Raw genomic sequence first — 24,666 nt, forward strand, 5'->3', positions numbered from 1 at the left:
AGGGCCATCTTCAATATTAAACATACACTCCATTTCACCTGTCTGTCTTTTCTGTTACAACAGGTTTTGGGAAGCTTTTCAGCATCAAGGTTCAGGTCTGGGTTCTCAAATTTGGAGCTTTTGCACAACCTGCCAGTGGATGAACATATATGTGTCCGTGCCGTTGACGCAGATAGACGTCAAATCAATTTTTGACAAGGCGTGCCTTATTATTGCAACTTTTGCTCATAGATATTGTCCTAGCCCTCCTAAAATCCTTTATTTTCCACAAAATTGACAGCACACTTTTTGAATCCTATCAGGAATTTCCGGTTGTCCAACTACACCCAAATTACTAACTTCAATCACTTGCTTATTTTAAAGTATTGAATTGACAATGTTGACATTTAGTATGCCATGAAAGCATTTATAATGTTTTTCTTTGCATTTAGTATGCCACAAAAGCATTTACTCTTTCCCCCCCCTCAAGCCTGCAGCCTTCCCCCACTCTGCTGCTCATTTAGGCCCCTGTTTTGTTAGTACGCAGCAGGTGTTTTCAAAGACACACTGGCTCGGGTCAAACGCGACCACAATCCCAGTGTTCTACAGAACAGAAATAAGAAATAGTATTATGCCCTTTGGTGGAACATATCAGATCAGGTCTTCAGGGTGAATGACAGGACCAGGGCCCCTGAAACCAAATACTGATACATTTGGATTTTGCTAACTATCACTATGGACCCTATATATTTGTTTTCTCATCTCTCCTCTGGGAGCCCAGGTGCAACTGAACTGGAGCTACGCTTACTGGGATCTGCAGAAACTGGTGAGTACCCAAAACCATGACTATGAAACAAAAGCTGCATTGAGAAAAGTTATATAGTACTATCAATATTGTATCAAGTGAGGCTGAATGATGTTACTTATATTTGATTGCATATATATTTGGAAATCTGTAGTCATCATGCAAATATGTGTTCTCACCAAATATTTTGAATTCTAATTGTTAAAACGTGAATATATAGTAGGCTCGGCGGCTGAGTGGTTAGTCTAACCACTCGACCACTGGGCCTCACTAGAGTTCTTCCAAAAAAAAAAGACATGACTGTAGGGCATGATGAGACACAACCAATCATAGCTTGGGGCAGTTAAGTGTCCAATCAACCTACCATGTAGGCCTTTGGAATATGGTAGGAAACCAAAGTTAATGGAGCTGGACCCCAGATCTCAGAGGTTGCCGCTCGAACCAACTCAGCCAGCAGGGCTGTGTAATTTTGCATTTTTACGTTACCTAAACCTATCCCAGCACGAGGACATAGAACAAATGATACCTATGCTCCTTTTTTTAAAGAAAAAAAAGGCTTTACTATAAATCATTTAGGTAAAAAAGCCTTATTATCCATGGTCATTATTGATTTAAAAAAAAAACACCTTACTATACAAAGTCGTTTTTTTCAAAGAATAAGTCTTACTATTCATGTTTGTTTCTTGAAGGAAATACCTTACTATATATACATTGTCGTATAAATAACTATTATACATGGTCATTTTTAAAAGAAAAAAAACAGTCATACCTCTACGTACGAATGTCTCGGTAGTTGTGTGAGGACCATGGAACAGATTAGAGGATTTACATATAAAGTACACTTACCACACAGCCACCACCACCACACCACACCATCCCACCCCAAACCACACATACCCACCCCCCCACACACACCACAACACCCCGCCACACACACACGCCATCCCACCCCAAACCACACACACCGCACCACCACCTCACCACGGTACTCGGACGATTCGGGGAACTGTCCATCAGCCAAACGTCCGTCGGCAAAACGTCTTTCGGCGAATCGTCCGGTCACGCCTCACCGCACCACCACCTCACCACCCCACACCGACACCACGCCATCTCACCCCAAACCACACACACCACCCCCTACACCGACACCACCACCACACATACCAAACCACCCCACCCCAAACCACACACCACCCCCCTACACCGACACTACCACCACACATACCACACCACCCCACCCCAAACCACACACACCACACACCACCATCACAAATACCACCACACCACACCATCCCACCCCAAACCACACACAGCACCCCCCCCACCACACCATCCCACACCAAACCACACACACACACCCCACACCGACACCACCACCACACAACACCGCACCACACATACCACACCACCCCACACCCCCACACCGACACCACCACCACACATACCACACCACCCCACTCCCCCACACCACCACCACACAACACCGCACCACACATACCACCCCACCCCACCTCCCCACACCGACACCACCACCACACATACCACACCACCCCACCCCCCACACCGACGCCACCACCACACAACACCGCACCACACCACCCCAAACCACACACCACCCCCCTACACCGACACCCCACCACACATACCACACCACCCCACCCCAAACCACACACACCACACACCACCACCACAAATACCACCACACTCATTGGTTAAAGTGCTTTTGCTGGATTGGTTGCTACAAAAACCTGTACCCACAGCGATCTTCGAGGACCAGTGTTGGATCTAATCCATATACATTCAATAACTTCGAATTAGAGGAAGCACACAGTCAGCCGTGATGAGTTTTAACTAGCTTCAGCTGAAGGAGAGAGTCAGAGTAGCCAGCGCCAGTAGATGTACTAACATCCAGCCTGACCAGTTTGAATCCCCGCCTGCCTCCAACAGATCCGCCAGTTTTATTGGACAAATGTCATGTGACATAGATACAAACTTTAGGCAGGAAAATGTGATTATGAATTGACTAATAAAAAGCATAAGAATACATTCCATACTCCACAACCAGTTTGCCCGCCCATGTTTCAAGCTGTGTCTTGATGAACCTGATATTTGACCGACTACATAATTAAACACAAACCACGATCATTGGCTAATAGGTCGTGCCAGTTTGAAATAAGTCAAAAGCAAATGTAAGGAATGATAGTAATTGGGGTGTGGCGTCTAAAATGTTACGTTTGACAGTAATTGGGGTGTGGCGTCTAAAATGTTAAGTTTGACAGTAATTGGTGTGTGGCGTCTAAAATGTAAGGTTTGACAGTAATTGGGGTGTGGCGTCAATAATGTAAGGTTTGACAGTAATTGGGGTGTGGCGTCTATTCGAGCAGTTCAGCCGTGGAGACTCGAGAGAAAAGCAGCTAGTCACGTCTCGCGTTCTCTCTTCCTTTAGGCGCCTCCATTTTGCCGACACACGGCCGACGGGCTCGGCGAGGAGGCCATGTGGCAAAGGTGAGAACGCGGGGGAAGTGCGGAGATGAAGCTGAAGCAGCGCGTGGTTCTGTGTGCCGTGCTCCTCCTGCTGGGCCTGGCCAAAATTTTCCTGCTGGACAGCGGCGATGGCTCGGCGGCCAGGAGGCGAGACCTCCAGGCCAGCAGGCGAGACCTCCAGGCCAGGAGGCGAGACCTCCAGGCCTTCCGCAAGGTGAGCGGCTCGCTCCGGGTGTCCGCCTGTCTCTTCTTGGCTTACGGGGCGCGTCCGTCAGATGGAGGCTGGGCTGTCGCTGATGCAAGGAGCCCAACTAAACCACACCCTGCAGTCGCCGTGGGAGATAGCCAGCCAGTGGGTGGGCCCCCGAGAGGTGTATCCCGAGGAAGCGCCCGAGCTGGCCGCTGTGCTCACCGCACTTAGCCAAGCCCGTGTGGAGCGCGCCGACGTGGGCTTTAAGGGCTCCCAGCTCAAGGCCTTGTTGGTGATGGAAGGCGGACAGAAGGTGGTCTTCAAACCCAAGAGGTTAGCGCCGTGCTACCAACGTTATCCCCTTTTTTCCCTCCGCCCTTGTCTGCGCTCACCATTTTTAACCTTTAGCTTATTATTGGGGCGGCCCGGCCCGGCCTGGCGAATGAGTGGTTAGCGCATCGGCCACACAGTGGGAAACGTGGGTTCAAATCCAGGTCAGTCCACCTGTGTGGAGTTTGCATGTGCTGCGTGGGTTTTCTCTGGGTACTCTGGTTTTCTCCCACATTTCAAAGACATGCATGGTAGGCTGATTGGACACTAAATTGACCCTAGGTATGAGTGTGAGCACGAATGTTTGTTTTGTCTCCTTGTACCCTGCGATTGGCTGGCCACCAATTCAGGGTGTCCCCCGCCTCTAGCCCGAGGTCAGCTAGGATAGGCTCCAGCACCGCCCGCTACCCTAGTGAGGATAAAGTAGTTCAGAAAATGAGATAAGACACTTTTTTTGAACATGCATATCTGATTCATTGAACAATCCTAAGGATCTGATCAGGATCTGATGTGTGGTGCCGACAGCCTCGGCTAACATCAACAACCTGTCACAGCTGCTTGTTAAGTCCTTCCTTTGATGTTGAACAGATAAAGAGACTTGGAGCATCTATGCTTGATTTTGGCACCCTTGGTTGGTAATGAGCCGAATCTCAGCTGCATGCATTCGCCTGAAAGTTGGCTCATTGGAAAAAAAGTAGATCTTGTAGCAAAAAGTGTGAGCACCCCTGATGAGGTGGTTACATTACTTTTTGTATTATTTTTACTGGTCTAAAAAATATGGGAATCGGACTGGCATGGCCCAAAAATATTTGGGGGGAAAAAATCAGCATCGGGACATTGCTATCATTCGTATTCTAAATTATGATGTACAGTCATACGTTTGTGGTGCAAATTTCCCTTTCCTATTGCACATTTTCAATTGGATTATGTTCCAATGTATTTACTGTCAAAATGGATTGGAGGTCGCTTGCCGTCAATTGTGGCTTAAGCATTAATTGAGTTTGATTAATTTATTAAGGGACAGCACATATTAATGAATATATTATATTATAATATTTATATTCATGATAATGAACAAATGTATAGGTTTATATGAATTAATTAATCAAGTTGCCTCTTACAGATACAATCGTGACCACGTGGTGGAAGGAGTGGAGCCGTACGCCGGTTACGACCGGCACAATGGCGAGGTGGCCGCCTTCCACTTAGACAGGTGCGTGAGTCCTTCTCGTTGTCACGGCGAAGAGCGGATTACGTGGCGTTGCTCCACGGCAGAATCCTGGGCTTCAGGCGATCGCCCCTGGTCGTGGGGAGGAACATCAACCTGCGCACGGAGATCAAGCCGGTGGCCGGCGAGCAGCTGCTCGCCACCTTCCTGTCGCAGGGCAACAACACTTGCTTCTACGGGAAGTGCCGCGACTGTCGGAAGAACGAGCCGGCGTGCGGCCAGGGCGACGTCCTGGAGGGATCTTTGACGCTGTGGCTGCCCGACGCGTGGCCGCTGCAGAAGCACCGAAACCCGTGGGGACGCACGTACCGGAAGGGCAAGCAGGCCAGGTGAGGCCTGGGTGCGCACGCAAAACGTATGTATCATGTAGTAAGAAAAATAAAATGTGGAGTAAATCTTAAAATAGATCAAATCAAACGATGTTTTTTTAAAGAATTTTTTTTAGGTCAATTTTGATAACTCTTGCAATATTTAAGTAATTACGGAAACGGAATGAAAAAATGAAATGTAATCACATATTAAATGACAGGTTTCACAATACAAATACCGTATTTACTCGCATATAAGCCGCCCCCACAATTTTCACCTCCGTATTCATGGTTTTAATACGCAGTACAAATGTGTTACTTTGAGGCGAAAATCTTAAGAAAAATCATTGCACGTGTTATTTCTGAGATACTGTATGAATCAAAAACATATTATTTGGGTCAATATCATAGGGAATTAATTCATCTAGTAATGGTTGTTTTCTTACTGCAAAACAGAAAATAACCAGTAAATGTTACTTTTGCCGACATCTTCTGGTGAAAAAGAGTATAGCAAGTCTTGTGCCGTATAAGCCGTACTCTTGATTCAGTCATTTTTTTGGTTACTAATACGGCTTGTATGCGAGAAAATACAGTAAATACACACACACATATTTCTTAAAAAATGGAAATACCTTACATTATTGAAAACTAAATGAGATTTGAAGTACCGCACTTCTTCCCATTTTTTTCTGTACATGAAAGAATTAGTACACTTTAAAGTATTCATGGGATGGCCTTTTAATTTTACCAGCGGTTTCAAGTTCCATAAAAGAATCAAGCGGTATTTAAAAAAAAAAAAAAAAAGTATTAACATATCTATAAGCTCTGACAAAGCTACCCTGAATTAAAAAGTGGAGCCATGTTTTTGAAGTCATTTGTTGTTTTTAAGGTGGGAGTACGATGAGAGCTTCTGTTCGGAGGTGAAGAAGATGCCGCTGTACGACGCCGGCCCGCGCCTGCTGGACATCATGGACACGGCCGTCTTCGATTACCTGATCGGGAACGGCGACCGCCATACCTACGAGAGTTTCCGGGACAACAGCGGCACGAGTATGTTTATCATGCTGGACAACGCCAAAAGGTTTGCGCTCGCTCTTCACGCTAAGCTTGAAAATACGTAAACCGGCCCACCCCAAACGCACTACATGGCGTCCAATTTTCAGCTTCGGGAATCCCACTCTGGACGAGCTCAGCATCCTGGCGCCGCTTTATCAGTGCTGCATGTGAGTAAATTGTTCCACGCCAACGTCTTTGACCGTTTATTCACGGGGGGAAAAAATCCAAATGACCTTCACGTCTGGTTTCAGGATTCGCGTGTCCACCTGGAACCGGCTCAACCTGCTGCGGGGCGGCGCCCTGAGCGCGGCCATGCGGGTGTCGCTGGCGTTCGACCCCATCCGGCCCGTCCTGAGCGAGCCGCACCTGGCCGCTCTGGACCGCCGCCTGGCCGGCGTGGCGGGCGTGGTCAAGCAGTGCGTCGAGGCCCACGGGGCGGAAAATACCCTGGTGGAGGACCGCGTAAACCTGCCGCATCCGTGAAAATAACGGCAAAACTTTTTTTGCTGAGAGAAACTCAGAAGACCGCCAAGCAGCCACTATCGTGATTGCTGTCAGAGACATGACAAAAAAGCCAAGTGTAAATAGTCAAGAGAAATACCATAGACACTTAAAGTGTGTCAATTATAATATAAATGCGTATTGGCGTGCGTGGGTAAGTGCAAAAGGGAAAGTCGCCATACTGTGCCGTTAAGCTACTGACATCACAGACTTGAAAGGGGGAGAAGGGTGGGGGGTGGGGTTTGGTGTAAAGGGCCATCTTCAATATTACTAACTTCAATCACTTGCTTATTTTAAAGTTTTGAATTGACAGTGTTTTATGTTGAAATTTAGTATGCCATGAAAGCATTTCTAATGTTTTTCTTTGCATTTAGTATTCCACAAAAGCATTTACTTTTTTTTTCTCAAGCCTGCAGCCTTCCCCCACTCTGCTGCTCATTTAGGCCCCTGTTTTGTTAGTACGCAGCAGGTGTTTTCAAAGACACACTGGCTCGGGTCAAACGTGCCCACAATCCCAGTGTTATACAGAACAGAAATAAGAAATAGTATTATGCCCTTTGGTGGAACATATCAGATCAAGTCTTCAGGGTGAATGACAGGACCAGGGCCCCTGACACCAAATACTAATACATTTAGATTTTCCTAACTATCACTATGCACCCTATATATTTGTTTTCTCATCTCTCCTCTGCGAGCCCAAGTGCAACTGATCTGGAGCTATGCTTACTGGGATCTGCAGAAACTGGTGAGTACCCAAGACCATGACTATGAAACAAAAGCTGCATTGAGAAAAGTTATACGTATAGTACTGTCAATATTGTATCAAGTGAGGATGAATGATGTTACTTATATTTGATAGCATATATATTTGGAAATCTGTAGTCATCATGCAAATATGTGTTCTCGACAAAGATTTTGAATTCTAATTGTTAAAACGTGGATATATAGTAGGCTCGGCGGCTGAGTGGTTAGAGCATTGGCCTCTGAGATCCTGGGTTCCAACCCCAGGTCGTCCACTTTTTGTCTGTAGCTTCGTGCCCTAAAGTCATGTCAAGTTTTTTTTTTAAATTAAAATCATATCAGGTCCCACGGCTGAGTGGTGAGAGCATTGGCCTCTGAGACCTGGGGTCCTGGGTTCCAATCCCGGTTGGTGCACCTTTTGTCTGTCTAATCGTTGCCCCAAAGCAGGGGTCGGGAACCTTTTTGACAGAGAGCCATAAACAATTCCTATTTTCTAATGTTATTTCTTGAGAGCCATTCTCACAATTGAAAAGTAAAAATACATGAAAATGTGTGATTTTTTTGTCATTTCACCACTTTTAAAGTACAAAAAGTCTCTGAATTCTTTTGACAACATTGTTATGCTGTTGCTAATAAATCAGTATCAATGATATCATGCATGCAGAAGAGTAATAAAAAAACAAAATTATGATTAAAGTGGTGCTAGAGGTAGTAGTTTCAACACCACAGTGCATTCGGGACTCGGCTCTCTCACCAGTGATTTCCATATTTTACCTCACAGGTTAGTGGACAGCGGTCCGTGAATTTCCCAGCGACGTCTTCAGCTGTCGGAATCAATCCAACCCTCAAAAATTATTTTATGGCTATAAAACCTCTACTGCAGCTACAGCTTCCGACACATAAAATAATCATCAATAATAACCTCACACAATTGAAATATTATTTAGGAATATAGCCATATTTTACTCACCAAAAATCATTTTTACCTGTACACAATATCCACCCTCCTTTCTTTCTTCCTTCTTTTCTAGTCTGTGATTCAGATATTTCTTAGGCCAGCAGAGAAGGCCTTGAAGACCCTGACGGCACATCACTGCCAAGTATCATTTAAATGTCTAGAAGTAAAAAACACTAAAGTGCATGTCATCACAATATTCATAATGTGCAATACTGTATTTTAAAGGATTAAAGCCTAACCAAAAAGTATTTACAGCTTCCCCCACTGACTAATGCACGTTATGATGAAAACAATGTATTTTTTTAAGGTTGAAAGCCCAATCAACACGTATTTACAGCCCCGCCCCCGCCCCACCCACTGACTAATGCATGTTATTAAGAAAACAATGTATTTTTTTAAGTATTAAAGTCCAACAAAAAGCATTTACAGCCCCCTCCCCTCACACATACACACACTGACTAACGCACGTTATTATGAAAACAATTTATCTTTTTTGTGTGTCTATCTTTAATAGGCGTGGCCGAGGTCACAGTTTAAATAGCCGACGTCAAACCCAAAATGGCTGATGAGCCAGGAGGCAACACGGGCGTGCACCGCAGAGCAGCTCAAAAGTGACGATTTGCCGAAGAAAGCCTGACAAACTTCTCACAGGACGATGCAGCACATTCCGTACGTTGTCATTTGGGGATTTCGAAGCCCCAGTTCTCGTCTTAAGAGTGATAAGAGCATGATTCGTTGACGTGATGTAACCCCATGTGTGTGCAGACAGCAAAATGTTTGCAAACAAATTGGCTACATTGCGTTACCGATCGCTCTTTGTGTAAAAAGAAATCATTCCTTTGTGTGTTTCAGTCCCTCAACGAGCACAGACTGCTGGGAAACATCAAGAATGTGGCCAAAACGACCAGAAAGGGGCATCTTGTCGACGCTATAACAAAGTGAGTCATTTTTTAAATAGTTCAGAGTTTCTCTATCCGTGTAATATTTAAACGTCAGCGTTCAGTATTCAAGGCTTTGCGCAATTGGCTCGTTTTTCATCATGATACATTCAACGTTTGAATGAAAACACTAACTAGATTGGTGTTTTTTTAATAGCAAAAACCTGTGGATTAGTCACCCACACAAATGCCATTAGTGGACGTGTAAGGAATAAACAGTAATCCCTCGATTATCGCGGTTAATGTAGACCAGACATGGCTGCGATAAATGAAAAACTATAAAGTAGGGTCATCCCTATTGAATTCAATTAAAAAAATACTATAGTGGCAAGTGTAGGAGTAGCTTCCGTTTTTGAGTTTCACATCTTTCTGAACTTACAAATAATAATCGAACATAGGCTTTGTCATCATTGACTTGACAAAAGCCTAATTGTCATTGTACCCAGATAACTGCGTATGATGAAATTGGTAATTGGTACAAAAAATTCTGCCATGTAGTGGAACTGTGCACTCAAATAGATTATATACTTTTACCCCATTAACTTTCTTAAAGACCTCAGGGCTTGGACGTTTCATTTTTAGTTTTAAATGTGGTTTTGACAAAACCTAAGGCATTTATTCAACAATAGTGCAGGTGTCATTTTTTTTTCCTTGGCATAAGAGAAAAATGGAAGCTTTTTGGATATTTATTTTTTAAGAATGAATGGATTTGAAATAATTGACTGAAAAACTCAAGGCAGAAGTAGGATATATTCGAAATGAATGACATGAAAAATAGACTGGATAGGGGCCTTTAAAGACTCGGATCATTTTTTTTGTCTCTCTGCAGCAGACAAAGAAAACCAGAACATCAGGAGTATGTCTAATATTGCCTTTTGCAGTTTTATAGAAAGAAAGCTAAATGTAGGAGTTTTTTGTAGTTAAATTTGACTTGATGTAATTAGGTGCTAGTCTATTTCTTTTTTATGTAACTTAATCTATTGTGCCTTGACACCTTTTTGTTTTCCAGAGTTCCTGCCTATGTTGAGATAGGCTGACGCCCCCCCCCCCCATTTCTCGGTGCTACGCGTTACGCGAGAACCTATCTCCAAACTTTTTCAAAATAAAAGGTAAGACCTTGTGAATGGTTTTTTATTTAACTTGGTGTATTGACCCCTTTTTTTGTTTTCCAGTATTCCACCCAAGGGAGACAAGGTTTCCTGCCTATGTACAGACAGGCTGACGCACCCCCTCATTTCTCGGTGCTGGGGGTTACGCCAGAACCTATCTCCAAACTTTTTCAAAATAAAAGGTAAGACCTTGCGAATGGTTTTTCACTTAACTTTGTGTATTGACCCCTTTTTTTTGTTTTCCAGAATTCCACAAGGGAGACAAGGTTTCCTGCCTATGTACAGACACGCTGACGCACCCCCTCATTTCTCGGTGCTGGGGGTTATGCCAGAACCTATCTCCAAACTTTTTCAAAATAAAAGGTAAGACGTTGCGAATGGTTTTTCACTTAACTTTGTGTATTGACCCCTTTTTGTTTTCCAGAATTCCACAAGGGAGACAAGGTTTCCTGCCTATGTACAGATAGGCTGACGCACCCCCTCATTTCTCGGTGCTGGGGGTTACGCCAGAACCTATCTCCAAACTTTTTCAAAATAAAAGGTAAGACCTTGTGAATGGTTTTTTATTTAACTTTGTGTAATGACCCCTTTTTTGTTTTCCAGAATTCCACCTGGTGCCAAGGGGAGTTTCTTTGTCCATTTGAAAATGGATGAAGGCACCACTGATTTTTAAAAATGCTGGAGGGCCTGCGCGAACCTATCTCGAAAGCCCATTTTTCTATGTCAAAATAAAAGTTTTTAAATGTATACATGTTTGTCTTTATCTAACAAAAAATGCAAGTAACAATCCAAGTTAAAAAAAATGTATTTACAGGTAAACATTTCAACTTTAGCATACTTGGTTGGCATTACATTGAAGTGTTGATTAGTGTAGCCAGTCTTTTCTCCACCTGTAGACATATGACAAGATATTATAGTTAAAGGTTCACAAAACATTTTTTGTAAAATACACTTAGAAAATAAAATGGGGAATAAACACTTAGAAAAAAACAGGGTATATACACTTAGAAAAATAAATAAAAAAGCTGGGGGAATAAACAGTTAGAAAAAAACAGGGTATATACACTTAGATTTTTTTTTAAAGCTGGGGGAATAAACACTTAGAAAATAAAATTAGAAAAAAACAGAAAATAATGAGATATATACACTTAGAAAAATAAATAAAAAAGCTGGGGAAAAAAACAGGGTATATACACTTGGGGGAATAAACAGTTAGAAAAAAAAACAGGGTATATACACTTGGGGGAATAAAAAGTTAGAAAAAAAAACTGGGTATTTACACTTAGAATTTTTTTTTTTAAAAATGGGGGAATAAACACTTAGGAAAAAAATGGGGGAATAAACACTGAGAAAATAAATTGGGAATAAATACTTAGAATTCCTGCTCTAATGTTAACTGAGATCCTTCTTACCTTAAAGATTGAGTCAAAGGGCTGTGGAAATGAATGGCCAGTTAAACATCACCATGATGATTTAGGCTTTTATTTAATTTGGATTTTCTGAAGTACAGAGACACCATATGATTCAAGTGGGCAACTTGTGAGGAAGATCTCTCAGGCCTGTTGCATGCAAAAAAAACAGCAAAAGTTAGAATATATAGAATGGAGATTCGACTTTTTATTGGGGGGGGGGGGGGGGGGGTGTAGTTTTACCTTCATCTGGCCCAGTCTCCTCTTCTATAACCTCAATAGTGCTTAAGGCATGCTAGAAGAGCTGCATCTTGGTGCTAAACAGGGAAAATTTGCACACAAAAAAGCATAAGTTAACATACATAGAGCCTGGAGATTCAACAGATAGGCTTAGTTGTTTTTAAGGGAAAATATCTTATAACTTGTTTTGCATTTCAAAAGGAAACAAAATATTTTTGGGAATATGTTCAATATCAGAGTGGAAAAAAGATATTTTTTTTTAAATATATTTATTTTTAGATTTTACTAAATGCTTTTTGAACTAAAAACACAAAGGAAAAAAATGGATTAAAAAATTACAATTATTGATTTAAAAAGGGGAAAATGAGGAAATATAATATACATGTATAATCTTCATTTGAATTTGATCCTAACAGAAAGTCGGCACTCATGATATACTTTCTCGGGCCGCACAAAATGACGCGGCGGGCCAGATTTGGCTCCCGGGCCGCCGCTTTGACACCGGTGAGCTAGGAGAAAGTTGGCTTAATAGTTTTGTTTACGGCGATTAAATATATAGACTGACGTTAACAGCTAGGAGAAAGTTGGCTTAACAGTTTTGTATAAGTGATTTTTTTTGTAAAAACAGAACAATTACAAATCGGCAACGGGTGTTTTGCACTCGCAATGAAAACTATCATTACAAACTAAGCCGTGCCTCTGGATGTCATTCTAGAGTGAGCATTTACCCACCAAACTGTCGGTTGATGACTCGGCGTTGTTTGATTACATTTAAAGTCTTGCCACACGACTCAATAATGGAGAGAAAACGGACAACATACTTTTTAAGTCAAATCGTGACGCTAACGCTAATGCTAAATAGTAACATACGACACACAGCCGGTGAGGAAAAGAGTCGACGGTGTGCTAAACCTGGCATTAAACTAAGATATTTGTTGGCGTTTTGGACTCAATTGATTGCTGAAAAATCTCCCGATAGCGTGATAAAAACGCATTTAAGCCAGTGAATTGCTCTATTCCTTACCTCTTGGCGTGGTCGTCGACAGTCAGCGTGCGAAAGGCTTTGCAAAAGGAATGGTTACTGCGCATGCGCTTAATTAACTCGGCTCCGTCTCCAACAGGCGTAAACACGCCCATATTCATACTCCATTAAAAGTTTAAAATTTGACACGCAAAGAATGCTTCATTGTATTGTATACAATAACTCAGTGGTGGACCATCGGGGCCTGCAAGGCCTTCTCTGTTGGTCTAAAAGAGTATCTGAAACACAGACTGATGTTTATTATATTTTGTCCATGAATATTTATGATGACCATGTATAGTGAGGTCTTTTTCTTGCAAAAATGACCATGTATATATATATATATATATATATATATATATATATATATATATATATATATATATATATATATATATATAGTAAGGCTTTTTTTCTTGCAAAAATGACCATGTATAGTAAGGATTTTTTTCTTGCAAAAATGACCATGTATATATAGTAAGGCTTTTTCTTGAAAAAATGACCATGTATAGTAAGGCTTTTTGTTGCAAAAATGACCATGTATCGTAAGGCTTTTTTCTAGCCAAAATGACCATGTATAGTAAGGCTTTTTTCTTGCAAAAATGACCACTAAACAATATCCATCCTCCTTTCTTTCCTCCTTCTTTTCTATCACCATCGAAGCTAATGCTGAAAGTCGAGCCTATCCTGTCGCATTTCTGGCAAACGTTTTTATTCGATTTAGTGCTGAAAATGTTCGGTTCCGGTTGTGACAGGCTTGCTTGCTTTGGAGTTGACCAACCTTTCTTAATGATGTCCAGCTTTTTTTCTTGAAAAGTCCGTCTTGAAAATGTCCCCCCCACGACCAAAGGTAAGTGTCTAAGACAGTGGATGGAGTGGCTAAGAAAATGAATGGCCCATATTTTTAAGTAAAATTACCTTCATACCTAATGATAAGTGTCAATTCTACCTACCAAAGTACCTGGAGAACATGCAAACTCCACACAGGTGGAGCAACCAGGATTTGAACCCTGAACCACAGATTTCAGAGGCTGACGCTCTAACCACTCAACCGCCATGCCACTATAGTTTTACTTTAAAAAAAAAATACTTGACTTTGACTTTAGGGCACAAGGAGACAGAAAACATCTGGACTAAACAGGATTGGAAACCAAGACCCCAGATCTCAGAGGCAGACACTCTAACCATTCGACCACCAGGACCACTAAGTTTCAAGTTTAAAAAAAAAAAACTTGACATGACTTTAGGGCACGCCTTTGGAATATGGTAGGAAACCAAAGTTAATGGAGCTGGACCCCAGATCTCAGAGGTTGCAACTCGAACCAACTCAGCCACAGGGCTGTGTAATTTTGCATTTTTACGTGACCTTAACCTATCCCAGCACGAGGACACAGAACAAATGATACCTATGCTCCTTTTTTTTAAAGAAAAAAAAAGGCTGTACTATAAATTGTCATTTTTTTAGGTAAAAAAGCCTTATTATCCATGGTCGTTTTTTATTTTAAAAAACAAACAAACACCTTACTATACATAGTCGTTTTTTTAAAGAATAAGTCTTACTATTCATGTTTGTTTCTTGAAGGAAAGACCTTACTATATATACATTGTCGTATAAATAACTATTATACATGGTCATTTTTAAAAGAAAAAGTCTTCGTATACATGGTTGTTTTTTTAAGAAAAAAAACAGTCATACCTCTTTGTACGAATGTCTCGGTAGTTGTGAGGACCATGGAACAGATTAGAGTTTACATATAAAGTACACTTACCACACAGCCACCACCACCACACCACACCATCCCACCCCAAACCACACACACCACGTCCCCACCCCACCCCACCACAACACCACACACCACCACTCCATCGCATCCCACCCCAAACCACACACACCACCTCCCCACCTCACCACACACACACTCAAATGCACATTTGTTGACTCTATCAATGTAAGATTTCTCTTTTGTTCGCTGATACTGTTTTGCTTTAGGATTCATTGCACGATATGTTACAGAAATTTAAGCCATTCAACTTTATTATTTTTTAAAGAATTCCCATTGTCATCAAATTTGATAAATAAAAAATTCTCATTGCAAAACACAATCAACTAACAAATATGTTAATCATACTCGGTATTAAAACAGCGCTACATCTGAATCACCAAATATTAAAAAGAAAGAAAGAAAAAAAAAGTACCAAAAATGGCTTTGATATCCTTTTATAAACAGTATCAAAACAGGTATCCTCTGTTGTCTCTAAAAAACACATAACAAAGAAATGTCTTTTGAGATAAAAACACTATTAAACCTCCCTCCTTGACTGCCAATCACATCTGGTTTACGGTAAAGTATTTCCATTTTTTGAATTTCTTTGTCGGTCGTGGTTTTTGGGCTTGCGTGGCATTTTTAGGGCACAGCGGACAACGGGGGATTACTGTGGAAATAGTTTCACAGTAAAACCCCGTTTTTCATCTTTCTACAGTACAATTATTTTGACTCTGTGTAATGATTTTTTTGTTGTGTTTACATAGGACTTATAAAAGTGGTAGAAGAGAGAAACATCTACAGCCACGAACCCTTTTCATGCACAAATTATGATATTTTACCTTAAATGTATTACACTGACCCGGTGAGATAGTGGTTAGCACATCTGCCTCACAGTTTAAGGTTCAATGCTGGTGGGTGGATTGCGGTTTCCTCCCGCAAGCCACCCCATCTCTCATAAAAAAAACATGCATGTTAGGCTGTTTGAACACTAAATTGCCCCTACGATTGGTTGGCAACCAATTCCGGGTGCAACCCATAGTTGGCTAGGATAGGCTTCAGCATCCCCCACGAATCTTGTGAGGAGAAGCGCTATGTACTGTGCCGACGGGCCAGTACAGAAGTGAAAGTGCATATAAAATGATATTACACGGTAAAACCAAAGTGCGCCTCACCTTGAAGAAGTTGAACTGTCCTGTACAACTAGGAGCAACATGCAGGTCCTTCGTTTTGTCTTTATAATAATCATTGCGGCATTTGCTTGGGTAAGGCAGAGAATGCGGGTAAAGGAAAAGGACGCGCAACGTTCAATCAACCAGTAGTTCCAGGGAGTTACCCCGCATTAAAAAGTGGCTGCTCCAGCCAGCCGATATAAAGGAAGGTGAGTTTCGTTAATCAGTTTGTTTTGAGCGGAACACGCCTCTCACTGGGACTCGTACTCGGACGCACGCGATTCCGCCTCGTTCTCTTTGTGCAAGATTTTGCGCAGTTCGGGAGACATGTAGTAGGGCCTGGCTTCCGAACCGTCGTTCCTTTCAAGATCTTCGCCTAACGGAGCATCGGGGGAAGAAGAAAGGCAATGGTCAGCGTTAAAGCGACAGATGTCTATCTCTTTTGATATGTGGTCAACTCTTAACATTTTCTATGGGTTTATCTCTTATTGCATGAGTAAAGCACAAAACCTTTAAGGTATTTGTTTAAATTATGGACATTGGATTGGATAACTTTATTCATCCCGTATTCGGGAAATTTCGTTGTCACAGTAGCAAGAGGGTGAGGATGCAGAAATAGGAAAGGCATTTGAGGCATAAATAGATAGGTAATAAGTAAGTTAATAAATAAATACATGAATAATTGTCATTCTCATTTCCAATGGCAGGCAATTAGTTAAATATTTTTTTAATAATTTATATTGAAATCATTCATCACACACAAATAAATACAATTATTGTTCTTATATATTTTTATGCGATGTTAACTGTAGCTTTAAACGATAGAGTGTTGATGAGTGTTACTGTGTATCAAAGAAAATGAAGCTACTTACAAAAGCACAGGAACAACGTGTCCACGCACATGGAGTAAACGCTAAAGAAGCCACTCGCAATTAAGAATGATCCCAGTGCCACCACCTGAAAGTAAAAGGAGGAAAATGACAGACTTTCAGCCATTCAGGTCATTGAAATCAGGAAAGATGCACTCAAGGCCATTGGATTTTCTTAGCTATTGAAGACTTTTCACCGCCAATCGAGAAGACTTCTTTATTGATATTTTTAGCCACAAATAGCTTTGCCTTGATTCAATCTTTGCAGAAATGAAAAAATAATAATAATAAAAGAAAAGAAAAAAAGGCATTTTTGGTGTGGATTGCTAATTTGACTTGATTCCTTACCACCACTGGGACCCAGTAGGAGTACAAGATGGGTGCCTCGTGGGATATTTGATGGGAGAAGAAGAAATATGCAAATGCCCCTGATGCAAATCAAAGGAAGGAAAAAAAACAAGTTGAATTAAATTTGCAATTACAGTCCCTGCTAAACATAAAGGATTAAGATCTGCAAAGCAGGCGCGCTCACCAATACTTGCTGTAACGACCAGTTTTGCAAGTAATAATAAAAAGTCTGTCACCTTGTCAAGAACAGCCACCCTACAAACACAAACAAAAATAACCTGTATTCTATCAATTTATTAACACCATTTTGTTCATCTTTTTCTTCACACTATTACCATTTCTTGGTACCCTTATCATTTTTTTTCACAGTGCATAATTCAATTTGTGATGGAATAATCATTATTATAAATGTGTTTGCAATGAATATAAAGCCTTATAATATACATGCTTACTATATTAATCAATATATTTGCTCATCCTAAATGTGTAACTATATATATGTGTTGATCGCTTTCAACGAAGACAAACGCTTACGCCAAGGTCGCTCTCCAGGACAGCTGGGATCAGCGAGAGATACAAGTACACAGAGACATAAAACAATACACTGAGTTCTTGCTCCGAGGACTGAGTACTGGATACACCTCAACCGTGTTTTTATAACCTTCATGCAGAGACAGTTGTTTTTGCGTATGCAATTGTTTAAATCAGATTACCTTTGAATGTTTTGGTTATGTGCCGCTAAATGGAACGAAGAGTATTCCGCTCGTCAGAATGCACTGGGGACTAAGACGGCGTCACATGGCATTTTCCTTGCAAGTTGTAAGCAGAGTTTGTTGAAAGATGTTTTTCCTTTTTTAATTAAATATTACTAATAATGATTTAAAAGGTTTGAATCATTATTCCAACAATTTGACATAACTATTTTCCTTTTTCATTGTGTCATGTAGCAAGACTCGAGCCAGTGGAAGAATTCTCATCCGAAACAGAAGGACTTCATTTGATTACCCGTGTGCTTCTACTAAAAGAAAAAGCTTACCGGATAATGTTCCTCAACAAGAGGAAGAACGCATTCTTGGAGGAGGTGCAAAAGCTCTTTCCATATATTGCTATCTGTTAAAAGAGATAACCATTGAGTCAATTCTGTGAAATGGATGAACGGTGTAAAATAAATCTTCCCTTAGGCAGTGGAAAAGGCCCTGCCGCTCACCATAATGTATGCGTTTCTGTTGATGAACTTGAGGAAACGTTCCAGGCACCAGAAACAATATTTGAGGCAGTTAATAAGGAAGCGAGCACATGCAGTTTGGGAACCTGAGCAAAACAAATCTCCTATTAGAGTCACTTAAAAAAAAGAGATAAAGTCTGCAATCTCTTATAACTTACCATTCAGTTTTTTATCCAGGTACTCAAGAACTAAGCGGATCATTTGGACCGAAGAGAGGATGAGGGCGCCCAAAGCCAGCGAGCCTGTGTGGTAACTGTGGAAAAAGCAAGATTTATATATTTATATATATTAGAACATGCTTGTGATCAACAGCATTTTATTCAAGAGTAAAGCATGAACTTTAATCCGCACCCTATTCAATTAACTGTTAAATCAACGACAACAACCCAACTCTCCCCATATTTGCCTACGTGTGTCAAAACTGAACTCCCCTCTGCAATTGCTTTTGATTCATATTATTTTATTTATATTTTGTTTGTGTCTCCCCAAGGAAGGACTCACTGTATGGCTCTGTTGAACGACGAAATGATTGGGCGTGCGGGGATGTCTTTGGGCTTCCTCAGAGCCCAGTAGTAGGAAGCAAAGGCTCCGGCCAGAGTGCACTGGCCGAGGGCGATGACGAAGTTGACCAGCCACAGGAACATGAACACATTGTAGAGTTGGAAGACAAAGGTGTAGCGGTGGAAGAAGCTCTCGCCGCCGTAGTGAGAGAAAAAGCACATGGAGCCGCTGCACTTGCCGGTCATGCTCGATTCATCAAACGTCTGAAAGAATAAATTAGCCAGTATCCGATTGTCAGCGCCCGATTTAACGCTAGTGCGTAGATATTTCTAAATTGAAAATGTAAGGCTCACCTGAGGATCACACGTATCGTTCTCTAACACGCAACCTTCTACGGGTAGAATCTTGTAGACGGGGACACCAGATGTAGCCAAAAAGCTGAAGGTGAAAACAGTTAAGGCTTTTGCAAACTTGTATGATAAATCCCCTTAAGCAAAACTTGCACTACTACAGAAGGAATTCTGCCCACGAAAGGCTAATTGCTAACCTACGGGAACCATTAAATCCGTAATTAAAGCCCCGATGAAAAAAAGAACGGGGCTCCGAGGATCGATAGATAATTGTCCATGCTACGTAGCTACCAAGTTTCAAGACAAATAGTTGACGAATAAGGGAGGCGTAGGATTTCAAAGTTAGTGTGCACAAGAACAACAACTTGAGTGGCTGCTTGACAGGCCTTCAGCCAGTAAAAAAAAAAAAAAAAGCAAGCAAGCAACAACAACAAAAAAGCACCAGCTTTGGCAGAGCAGTAATGACATGCACTAAAGTTTCCCTGCCACTAGATGACAGTATTTATAAAGATTTCCAAATTCTGTTATGATTTAATAGCATTTTTTCATTTTGTTTACGTTCTATTGAAAGTTGAGAATATTCAAATATTTTTCAAAATATTATCCAGCCAGTAAATAATCATTTAATTATTTAAGTGACATTATTTCCTGTGGGAATACGTCATTGTTTAAATACTAGACAAATTGTTATTGCCATGGAGATGAGAACTAGCTGCTTAACTACCAATAGCTACAGTTTTTAAAAGACTGGAATTGGAATGTCACTTTAACCACCAACAATATTGTGTTTTCAAGGATACATTGCTACGACAGATCCATAAGCAATGGATATACACAACAGCAAGAAGGTGAAGACGGGGAAGATGAGAGCAGACATGATGTATCTGATGGCTCTAAAAAAAAAAGGGAAGAACATCTTGCTTGAGCTATGAACATGAAAAAAAATTCCTTCATACTGTGATGTCTGGCAAAATGTTGTTAGAACAAAAAATATAAAAAAATTTCAAGACACAAATATAGGCTATAACTTTTGATTTCAATCGAGGGAATTATAAAGGTTTTGAATTTTTTTTTTTTAAAGGTTTATTTAATACCCAGGCCTAGTACACAATATGGTGACATTGTGCCACAAGTCTGGAATTTGAATCAAAATACGTAAAGGTATCGGCGGTAACTACCTGCTGGATTCCTTCAACAGCACAATGGCGATTACCAGCCGCTGCCTCAGGAAAATCAGCACAATCAAAAGTATGCCCTCGATCACAGACATCACAATCACTTCAAAAACAAGATCACATGTGGATTAAGTTAGGTTATTTGTGCATTCAAATTGGAGAAAAGCCATTGAAGCGTACTGAAAATGAACCACGTCTGACTGAGGTCCAGGTAGACATTAGCATCTGTCCGGAAGCCCATTTCCGAAATGGTGATGTTGCCACCCTCCGTCTCAGAGAGGTTTCTGTACTTCAAAAAGCAGTAGATGATACCTGAGAGACACTTGTAAGAATAGAATCAAAAGCACCTCAGAAACGCGACAGAAAAAGCGTGGAAAAAAATCCAAAAACTCACCATAGCTGAGAGCACAGAGGAGCGCGAAGAGGAAGAACCACACCAGCACACCAACGATTAACCGCATCATCAGGAGTAAAAAGAAGCTGACCACCATTGCGCATACAAGACACCTGTGATCATTTATAAATAAGCACTGATTAGGAACAGAAATAGAAATCTTTGGGGCAAAATATCTAGTGAAACAAATCTCACGAATTTGAAGCAATGCTGATAATGTATTTACTATTGTTACTGTATTCTGCGATCTGTTTTCTACTAGTTGCATGGAAAAAATGAAATAATTTGTTCGTAGCAGAATTGATCAAAATGTGTAACTGTAAAACATAGTATATCTCAAATATTTTTGTTCTTGAGTGATTCATTTAGATTTTTGTCAAAATACTTGTTGCCTTTTCTCTGTTCAATATAGCAAAGATTCGACAGTAATATGTAAACTCACAATAGAATCCATTGCCAGGAATTTGCCAAGTCCTCAACTAAATTCACAGAAAGATCTGCAGATTCTTTCCTGTTGTAGGTGAGGAAGAAAAAAGTGGCCATTAAGACAAGACAGAAAAACATCATTGTTAAAACTGTCCTCGGAGCTTTATTTTTAAAGACTTATTGGTGCCTGTGTTGCTTGTCAGTTATTCTTATTGAGGACATTGACTAAAATGGTTACGCTTCCGTTATCTGCGAACTGATTGAAATAAAACTTTGGTAGGCATAGGAAAGTAGACACTATAACTAACTAACTATAAACTTAAAGCCCTGAGTCAGTGTTCAGTTAGATTAAAATGATGCTATCAGTTGTCAAACTATATAAAACTTACACTAGACTTCGACTTCCTTTTTACTGTCTGCACAAAAAACAAAGCAAAATGTCGCCGTTCGGCTTCCGAAAAAAACAGGAGCTAAAAATATTACAATACATACTTGAGTGCAACGAAGAATAAATAAATCAAGTGGGTAAAAACAACAGAATAAATCATGCAAAATAGAAGAATCGTAGTATAAATAGCGTAAACGTTGCCAATTTCAGAATGTCATTTTAGTGGTAACAAGTCAACAGAAAACAAAGCTCTTACCGTGTCAGATTTACCATTAGTTCTGGACCTGTGATATTCAGCACCAAAACGCATCTCCTAAGCACTGGGGAAGAAAACACAAGAAACATGCTTTTCCAATGGGCTCCATGAAGAAATGGTTATGGTCATCCTGTGATAAAACTTACAAGGTTTGCTTGGATGAAGAGTGGCTGGGCAGTCATCATTTGCAATCAGGGTCGTATACTGACAAAGGTAAAGTGTTGAAAATTATTGTTAATATGAAGTGATGGATCTAAATAATGATAGAATGGATGTGAAACTGTTATTTAAATGTCCGGTGAAAATCATCATGATTTTATTTATCGATTTTAATGGGGAATTTGGAGCGCAAGATGTTAAGATTCGTAAAAGGTGATCCTGAACCGTGATCTTAGGTGAAATAGGAATGATGAGAATATTATCGGAATTAAATGGGGACTTTGTTGAAACACGTGGAATTTTTTGAAGGAGCGATCTTTGGAATGAAAACAATACAACCCGAAAATGTGTGAATTTCTGGAATGCATTTCAAGTTAGAAAGTTACAAATCGGTTAAAGCACGTCAAAGAGTCGCAAGACAACATGAGATTTTTGAGAAACGTTATCACAATATGACTATTCTTACGAGAGGACACCTTGCGAGGAGTTGGGGGGGCTGGCTTTTGCGCTTTTGTGTTTATTTTACAGAGAAAAATGACTACGGGTTGTGGCTCACTCAAGACCCATCAATGGAATTCAGAGAAGTACCTCCTAAATTGACATCATATGCCTCAGATAGGGACCAGTGCAAATTAAAAGTCGCATACCGGTTTCCTGTCGTCAATTCCCGGTTTGCAGTATTGCTTGTAAATCTTCCATTTTTCCGGGTCCAACCTGGCTTGTGAAAGTTTCTCATATTTGTCAGGGCATTTCTCCACACAGACCTGCGAAAGGAAAAATAACTATTAGAAGAAGTCAAGCACATAAAAGCACGCCGTGGAAAGAGATGGCATCGGTGGCTCGGCGTTAACGTCTTACGCGGAATGTAGGGCACTCGAAATTGAACACGGTTTCGATGCTAGCACATTTCAGCATGTTAATGTAGAACAAAAAGGGTTTGTTCCTAAAGGAGAAGCAGAAATAAACATCGGAATGAAAGAGCAATCTAAAAATAATTTGCCCACAAAATATTTTGGATATACACAATAGGAAGATGAAAACTTACAAGTTTTGCTTATCGCCGCAGATATTCCCAAAGCTGTCCGTCGGATACACGATCTTTTTGGGATCGCCGTTGACCCAGGCTGAAAACATCAAGTAAGGGAATGAGGCCAGGGTTAAATAATAACTAATAATTGTGTTAATTACTTAAGTGCTGTATTTTCCAAAACTGTTAGTAACACTTTTTAATCAAATACTCAACACGGCTTGTGTATTTTTATTTTTTCTCTCTGTTATGTTGTTTTTTAGGCTATAGTTATATGAAAACATGTTATATTAGCAGATGCCTGTTGTTTTCCATTTTACTATTGTTACTTTAACATATGTTTCTTCTTGGTTTCTGATCAAAATAACGATTTGCCAACCCATAAACGCAATTTATATATTGTTTTGTGTATTCTTTGGCTAGTGCGATGTATATAGTCCAAAAAATACAGTAATTGTGGTTGATTCAATAAGTGTGGAACAACACAGTTCTTCCATTTTGATGCACCTTTCAAAACATTGTCGTCAATACTTTCCCTTTCAAAATCATTGAAATTCCCCTTTTTTACCAGTTAAGTCCTATTCTTCAACACTTTAGCATTACAAAACGGCTTTCTGAAGTTATCGTCAAGTTTTTCCGGGCAGCAGACCAGAAGGCTTGACTTCTTGATGTAAAATATGCCTTTCATCTGCTGAAGTACAACAAAAAATAGGCGAGAAGCACGGAGAAGCACCCTTTGACTAGATTGAGAGATGAGACTCCTTTGATGAAGAAGCTAAAAGATTTTTACAAAAAGTAAAAGATTGCTTAAAATTGCATTGCGGTTGTATATATTACATGTATTCTTTAACAATTCATGACATCGAGGATATACATCAGGGATGGCCAAACCGGTCCTCGAGGGCCGCTGTGGGTGCAGGTTTTTGTTCCAACCGATCCAGCACAGACATTTTGACCAATGAGATTTCTGAAGAAAACAAGAAGCACCTGACTGCAATCCACTGATTGCACTTGTAGGACACCCGATTGGTGAAAAGGTGTCATCTTGATGGGTTGGAATGAAAACTCGCACCCACTGCGGCCCTTTGTGGAATAGTTTGGACACCCCTGATATACATGAACACATGGGTAAAACGAGATTGGTTTGACAAAACCTATATTAAAAAATTCCCCTATAAAAGTTGTTATACGGCGAGCACAATTTGAAATGATCAAAAAATGTATAAAATACGGGGAAAAACATAAGTTGAGAGGTATGTAATAACTCATTATTTTAGTGTGCTTCACTATTACTATGTGTGATTACAAAATGTGTC

At 40.6% G+C, this 24,666-nt stretch overlaps 2 protein-coding genes and 2 long non-coding RNA genes across 17 annotated transcripts in view; 2 read left to right on the top strand and 2 right to left on the bottom strand.

Moving 5' to 3' along the window:
- Positions 1-8: 8 nt before the first annotated feature.
- Positions 9-11,374, top strand: LOC144078997 (glycosaminoglycan xylosylkinase-like). Of its 9 annotated transcripts, none has more exons than XM_077607512.1 (14): positions 9-805; positions 3,231-3,482; positions 3,544-3,791; positions 4,912-5,001; positions 5,064-5,345; positions 6,214-6,405; positions 6,488-6,547; positions 6,632-9,249; positions 9,433-9,518; positions 10,528-10,627; positions 10,691-10,809; positions 10,874-10,990; positions 11,052-11,168; positions 11,231-11,374. In XM_077607512.1, the coding sequence occupies exons 2-8, from the start codon at positions 3,315-3,317 to the stop codon at positions 6,861-6,863; spliced, it is 1,272 nt and encodes a 423-aa protein (XP_077463638.1). In that variant the 5' UTR covers positions 9-805; positions 3,231-3,314; the 3' UTR covers positions 6,864-9,249; positions 9,433-9,518; positions 10,528-10,627; positions 10,691-10,809; positions 10,874-10,990; positions 11,052-11,168; positions 11,231-11,374. The 9 variants fall into 9 exon arrangements, with proteins under 9 accessions (XP_077463638.1, XP_077463635.1, XP_077463636.1 ...); XM_077607509.1 differs by lacking the exon at positions 10,691-10,809 and having other exon boundaries at positions 6,632-8,722; positions 9,095-9,249; XM_077607510.1 differs by lacking the exon at positions 10,691-10,809 and having other exon boundaries at positions 6,632-8,027; positions 9,095-9,249.
- A 40-nt stretch (positions 11,375-11,414) lies between these two features.
- LOC144079003 (uncharacterized) lies at positions 11,415-13,569 on the bottom strand. The gene is made up of 4 exons (XR_013301379.1): positions 13,301-13,569; positions 12,280-12,353; positions 12,040-12,186; positions 11,415-11,517 (listed from the first exon to the last, which is right to left on the bottom strand). It is a non-coding gene; the product is annotated as an uncharacterized LOC144079003 (long non-coding RNA).
- Positions 13,570-15,305: 1,736 nt separating this feature from the next.
- LOC144078996 (choline transporter-like protein 5) overlaps positions 15,306-24,666 on the bottom strand; it is a 35,205-nt gene continuing 25,844 nt past the window's right edge. For all 6 annotated transcript variants that reach the window (XM_077607505.1, XM_077607502.1, XM_077607503.1 and 3 more), the window contains 19 exons: positions 23,369-23,447; positions 23,182-23,266; positions 22,971-23,087; positions 22,311-22,368; positions 22,165-22,228; positions 21,537-21,605; positions 21,095-21,207; positions 20,881-21,012; positions 20,704-20,803; positions 20,326-20,418; positions 19,529-19,613; positions 19,176-19,438; positions 18,833-18,927; positions 18,657-18,760; positions 18,486-18,559; positions 17,634-17,704; positions 17,450-17,529; positions 17,105-17,189; positions 15,306-16,608 (listed from right to left, as the gene is read on the bottom strand). In XM_077607505.1, coding sequence (XP_077463631.1) covers positions 16,484-16,608; positions 17,105-17,189; positions 17,450-17,529; positions 17,634-17,704; positions 18,486-18,559; positions 18,657-18,760; positions 18,833-18,927; positions 19,176-19,438; positions 19,529-19,613; positions 20,326-20,418; positions 20,704-20,803; positions 20,881-21,012; positions 21,095-21,207; positions 21,537-21,605; positions 22,165-22,228; positions 22,311-22,368; positions 22,971-23,087; positions 23,182-23,266; positions 23,369-23,447 — 1,892 coding nt within the window. In that variant the 3' untranslated portion in view covers positions 15,306-16,483. The remainder of the gene's footprint in view (positions 16,609-17,104; positions 17,190-17,449; positions 17,530-17,633; positions 17,705-18,485; positions 18,560-18,656; positions 18,761-18,832; positions 18,928-19,175; positions 19,439-19,528; positions 19,614-20,325; positions 20,419-20,703; positions 20,804-20,880; positions 21,013-21,094; positions 21,208-21,536; positions 21,606-22,164; positions 22,229-22,310; positions 22,369-22,970; positions 23,088-23,181; positions 23,267-23,368; positions 23,448-24,666) is intronic.
- Positions 17,833-20,485, top strand: LOC144079004 (uncharacterized). Its single transcript, XR_013301380.1, has 3 exons — positions 17,833-18,530; positions 18,852-18,923; positions 19,165-20,485. It is a non-coding gene; the product is annotated as an uncharacterized LOC144079004 (long non-coding RNA).

The sequence above is a fragment of the Stigmatopora argus genome, chromosome 8 (assembly GCF_051989625.1).
Source record: "Stigmatopora argus isolate UIUO_Sarg chromosome 8, RoL_Sarg_1.0, whole genome shotgun sequence".
NCBI classification, from domain to species: domain Eukaryota; kingdom Metazoa; phylum Chordata; class Actinopteri; order Syngnathiformes; family Syngnathidae; genus Stigmatopora; species Stigmatopora argus.